The sequence below is a fragment of the Protomyctophum parallelum genome (genome assembly GCF_964188405.1).
Source record: "Protomyctophum parallelum genome assembly, chromosome: 21".
In the NCBI taxonomy this organism is placed as follows: domain Eukaryota; kingdom Metazoa; phylum Chordata; class Actinopteri; order Myctophiformes; family Myctophidae; genus Protomyctophum; species Protomyctophum parallelum.
In genome coordinates, this window is record NC_139713.1 from 3,562,784 (window position 1) to 3,568,783 (window position 6,000).

The following is a 6,000-nucleotide window of genomic DNA, read 5'->3' on the forward strand; positions in this document are numbered from 1 at the left end:
GCTGGCGAAAGGGCCCTTCTCCCTAGGCAGGTATCCTCCTAAAACATGTAGGCTGGAATGGCTTAGGGTTGACGACAGAGTACAGCATCTTGCAATGGGCCTGCATGCTTCTTAAGATTCGCTACAACACCAAGATTCTCATGTACCTCACCCTCCACACTCACAACACCAGAGGGAGTTCAAACCAGAATCGACTCAAACAAGGGATTTAATCAATTTCGCTCCTATGCCACTATAATGTGGAACGCCCTACCAACAGCCATTTCCTTCAAAACTGCTCTCAAAGAGCACCTACGGACAGATGCAATTCAAAACTGCCATGATCTTGCCATCATCTACTGTACATTATGCCAAACCCAATATAGAGGGTATGCACGTGACATCATCATACCCGGAAGTTATGCAGGAACGCCTAATGACAAAAAGGCTACTTTCTGGCCTTGACAGCCCATACATCCAAACAGAAAAGTCTGATTGTGTTAAACGACGTTAAACTCACTTTGCCACTCGACTTTATGCATGTGAATACCTTCTATTGGATAGGTACTGTGCGATGATCAGTGCAGGAAAAGATCTTGCTCAAAACATCACCAACGTTTTTGTGTGCAATAAAGCACTTTAACATTGGAGCCCTACAGCCCTACTCAAAACACAAGCAAGGGTTGTATGTTTGGTGCAACGTGGCACACGACCAAGTATGTATCATTGCAGCTAAATGCCTATAGCAAGCTAAAGGTATAGCTCTCTACTAAACAGACTTCTACAGATTGGTACAGACTGACAGTCTGCATACGGTTTGATGTACTTTTCAACAAAACGCCTGCTGCTTTCCGACAGTCGACACTTCCCCACGACTTGCGACCCGATGCGGCAGCTCTCCACAGCACCATGAGTGTTGCTGTTGGAAGGCATCTCTTACAGATTCTGCAAGAGATGCTTTCCAACACTCACGGTGCTGTGGAGAGCTACCTCATTTTGCGTTCTATAGACAATAAAATATCAAAAATATGACATTTCTAAAATATGAATGCTTCTAAAGACTCTTAGGTAGACAATGGTGCGATCAGCGCGAGGAGGTCTCCCATTGCCTCTTTTGGAAGACGAGCTGGCCGTCTTCTCCGACTAAATAGATTGGAGGAGAACAGTGGCGGGAGCTGAACTATCGCTACTGCCCCTTGGCGGTAGTTTTAAGAAGGGTAAATGACGACAAACCTGACTATGGTGACGTGTTGCTGTTGTCATGTGGACATCACGTCATGGGACACATCACCCTCCAGATCTCCTATAATTGTGCTCACTGCCCGCTAGACCATTTATCGCTAAGACAACTTAGCCCGAGTTGCTCGACTGGTAACGATGTCGCACTCGCACGTTAGGTCCGAAAGAATAAAGTCTCTCATTAGTCAATTGTTTCCAGAAGAGAGACAACCGGAAGCGATCAGGAGACGGAGCCCCGAAGCAAGGAGAAGAAGGACCGTGCCCAGAGATGATGCTAGCGCGCAGCAGACACTGGAGACACCCAGCCTGCTGTCGTCCTCCAAAGATCCCCCACACCCCCACGTTAGTAGTAGCACTCAAGATCTCCAACCCTCCTCTGTTAGTAACACCCAAGATCTCCAGCCCTCCCCTATTAGTAGTAGCAACCAGGATCTCCAACCCTCCCCTGTTAGAAGCACCAACCAGGATCTCCAACCCGCCCCTGTTAGAAGCACCCAGGATCCTCAACACTCCCCGGAACCCAGTGCCATCAGCGGAGACGAGGTGGTGACGGCACAGGATAATGAGGAGCAGGCTTCATCTCCGAGTGGTGAAGACATGCTGGGCCCTCAGCTTCCATGCCCCGACTCTGGCCGAGAGCAGACAGATGGTGAAGACACGCCTGGCCCTCATCTTCCATGCCCAGACTCCGGCAGAGGGCAGAGAGACGAGGGGATTCCGGCCGACTTGATGATCAAGAATATGGACACTGGAGAGGAGATCCCGTTGATCCAAGCAGTGGAAGAACTTCCTTCGGGAATCTACCCTCTCACCCGGCACATCATGATGAGGACCCAGGAATTCGGCAATTATGATGCAGACCAGTCAGATGATGACGACGACGACGGGTTGAGAGCTCCGGGGACAGACACGGACACAGAAGATGGAGGAGGACAAGTGGAACAGAAGGACCTGGCTGAGAGGTTTGGAGAGGTGGCCGTCAATGAGGTGACGAGTGTTCACCATGATGCATCAACCCAACTACAACAACAACACTTAGATGAAGAACAATCAGATGAAGAACAACAGGCAGAATCTCCAGTGACGTACATGGAACAATTCAGATCGGAGGATGGTGACAATGCAGAAGCTCTGGAGACAGACACGGAACAACAGTCAGATGATGGTGACAATGCAGAAGCTCTGGAGACGGAATTAGAACAACAGTCAGATGAAGAGGACATAGTAGAAGCTCTGGAGACAGCCTTGAAACGACAATCAGAGGATCAGGATGACAAGGCAAAAGCTCTAGCGACCGACATAGAACAACAACATTCAGATGATTATGACAGGGTGACAGACACAAATGAAGGAATACCGTCTGTGCATCTGGACGAGCAACTACTCGAGGACTATGGAATGGAGGTGGACGATGTGGACTATGGAGAGAAGGCCATTGATGAGGTGAAGAGTGATGCAGCCCAGGCAGTAACTCCATTGACAGACAAAGACAAAGAACAAGGAGAACCGCAAGAGAAACGAGACGGTCTGAGGAAGTTCATGGGGAATTCTGTGAAGGGCGCCAGGCATTTTGTTAGGAGGTATAAGGATAACGTCGCAGACGGAAGGAGATTGAGACAGAAAGCAGACGGGGTGAGGAAGTTTGTGGGGAGGTCTGTGAGGGGGGCCCAGCTTCTGGCTTACAAGTATCGAGAAAGGGCCATCAGTAGGATTAAGAGTGTTTATTCTGACCAGGACGATGAGGGGAAGCCATACACTGGGCCAGCCAAGGTCAAGGCAGCGCACGGCTTTGAGGGTCCTTTCAGCTTTGATCACCTTAAGCTCATCCAGGACCTGAGTGGAGAGCACACAGGTCCTGTGTGGAACATGAAGTTCTCTCACTGTGGGAGGCTGTTGGCGACAGTCGGGCAGGACAGAGTGGTACGCGTCTGGGTTCTAAAGAATGCCTATGACTATTTCTACAATATGAGGAACGACCCTGAGGGTTGCACGGCACCTCCACCTTCTCAGAAAGATGTATGCTCCTCTGACACGGAGGACAGGAATGCCCCCTTCTGCCAAGTCCCCTTCTGCGAGTACAAAGGTCACAAGTCTGACCTCCTGGACCTGTGCTGGTCAAAGGACTACTTGCTACTCTCCGCCTCCATGGACAAGACGGTTCGATTGTATCACATATCCAGGAGAGATTGTCTTTACTGGTTCCCTCACAAGGACTTTGTCACGGCCATCGCTTTCCATCCCAGGAAGCAATTGTTCTTCCTGAGTGGCTCTATGGATGCGAAGCTCCGCCTCTGGAGCATTACCGACAAGAGGGTGGTGCTGTGGAACGAGGTGGAAGGCCCGGAGAACAACCTCATCACCGCCGCTAACTTCTGTGAAACGGGCAAATACGCCATCATCGGAACCTACGATGGCCGCTGCATCCTCTATGACACAGAGAACCTGAGATACCACACTCAGATTGACGTGAGGACCTCTTGGAGGAGAGGGTTAGGGGTAGGAAAACGTGTTGGCCCTAAAATCACTGGAATTGAGCCTCTTCCCGGAGAGAATAAGATTTTGGTGACGTCCAATGACTCGCGCATTCGCCTGTACGACCTTGCGGACATGTCTCTGTTGATGAAGTACAAGGGCTACACCAACAGCAGGAGCCAGATCAAGGCCAGCTTCAGCCACGACTACTCGTTCATTGTCAGCGGCTCCGAGGACAAATATGTGTACGTCTGGAGCACCTACCACGACTCGGGAAAACCCCCCTCTGTGCGACGGGACCGCAATGACTTCTGGGAAGCATTTAAAGCTCACAATTCAGTGGTCACCTCGGCCATCTTTGCTCCACACCCCGGCCTCATTGTCCCGCAGGAAGACGAGTGTAAGAGTGAGGACTCTCAAAGCGTTCCCTCTGGGACCCTCAAGACGGTCCGCACAGAGGTTCTAATCTCTGCCGACTTCACCGGTGCCATCAAAGTTTTTACCAACGTAAAAGGGAGAGCGGTGGAACGGAAAATGGACACGGGTCTGCAGGGATACGGAGTAGGAGTGGAGGACTCTTCTCCGAGTAGTGTTTCAAGTGTATAGGAACGGAAAGGTAGTTGCAGCAGAGTAAGACAGCATGTTTTGCTTTAACTAGGAGGACAAGATGGTTGACCTCCTGTCCCTAAAGAAAGACTACAGGACCTTGAATCAAACCCGTCCCTCCATTTTTCTTTGGCAGTTGGTCAGCTGGTACGTATGTCCTTTTTTAATGTATATTTTTTTTACTTAGAATATAGTGAAGGCGTGGGCAGCATTTTTTTCCAGGTCTTTACTGACGTCTTCTTATTGATTATGTGAGTGAAGGGCCACTTTGAATTGAAACTTCAGGACATTGCTGAATTGTTTAAAGCTGCATCAATTTGGTAGACATGACAGATTTACAATAGGGTATCTGCCAGGCCAGAAAGCCTACATGTGTTGTCTTTGCTTACGTTACAAAACGTTACAAAATGTAAGTGTAAAGTGAGGGGCGCTCTTATCATCTCATTCTGGCCAATCAATCAATTTGCGTCTTCACTTTTCTGCCCTTACGTTTTGTTCAATATGTACTTTGCTCAGCCAATCAAGTCATCCCTATGGGGTGATCAGCCAATCACAAGCTAATGTTTGGGTTTATACAAACCCAGAAAGCTGGGCATAGGAGGGGATAGCACCCCCTAAGATTAAAATTAAAACGGCATGAACATCCTTGACCCGAACTTGGGCAGGTGATGAGCAACGAACAGTAAGCAGAGAGGTGACTAAATTCTAGCACGTGAGGGATCCAATGAGCTGGCTGACTGTCTGACTTGTAAACAAACACACTCCATGTGTCGTGCTTGCGTGTAGCAGAGCTACCATCCCATCGCCTGAAGGGATGGCGGTGCTAGCCACTCCATGCTTAATAGCACATTACATTGGGAACACAGCATTAAAAAATAATAATACAAATAATCATGAATGGTTGCAGCTTTGGTTTTCAAGCAACCATTTTTTCAGATTATATTTAAAAGATGGAAATGTATAGCACAATCCCTTATAGGCAGAGGAAGGCCATTCCATGCTACACAACCCTGTACTGAGAGGACATTTTGGCCGAATGTTGTTTGCCGGTGACACACTGTGGCGGACTACTGTACTGCATGCACCAGACCCCAGTGGTTCATGTCAAGGACCCCCATTTGAAAAGCTATGCCAAAGACCCCCACAAGAGGAGGTTTTTATGGCCCTAGCAGTGTTTCTCAACCCATCTAATTTCAAGGACCCCCCAGTTTGACACACATTAGTCTACGGACCCCCGTTTAATGGCATTTCTATCTCTGTGACCCCCCCCCCCAATTTATATTGTAAAAGCATTGTTGATTTAACTCTGAGAGTGTGCAAATGGAACCAAACGGACCCGTTTGTACACTCTCAGAGTTACAGTCCCATAAGGGTCCATTTGATTCCAAACTATCATGAGCTGGAGGTGGTCAACCTGGAGAATGTGGTATTAAAAAAGGCCTTAACTTTAGAAATATGCAGACACACTATAGTCTCTTCGAGACTAGCCTCGGAAACCCAGACGTTGTCCACTTCAATTCGACATAGAGCAGCGCACACGTCGATCACTCTGCTGATTTCTGATCGTCTGCACCTTTGTTAAATTGACGCACACCCGTACACACACACCCACTCCTCTCTCTCTCTCTCCGTCGCTCTAATTAATTAGTCTCATGTCGCGCAGCTGTGTCTAGATTCTCCCGGCGGATCCTGCCGGGAGCTGCC

At 48.8% G+C, this 6,000-nt stretch overlaps 1 protein-coding gene across 1 annotated transcript; it reads left to right on the forward strand.

Annotated features, from left to right (window-relative positions):
- Positions 1-1,356: 1,356 nt before the first annotated feature.
- Positions 1,357-5,106, forward strand: LOC310878595 (WD repeat-containing protein 44-like; the record flags this gene model as incomplete). The annotated part of the gene is made up of 2 exons (XM_083792947.1): positions 1,357-4,251; positions 5,083-5,106. The coding sequence occupies 2 exons, from the start codon at positions 1,357-1,359 to the stop codon at positions 5,104-5,106; spliced, it is 2,919 nt and encodes a 972-aa protein (XP_083649073.1).
- Between the last annotated feature and the right edge of the window lie 894 nt (positions 5,107-6,000).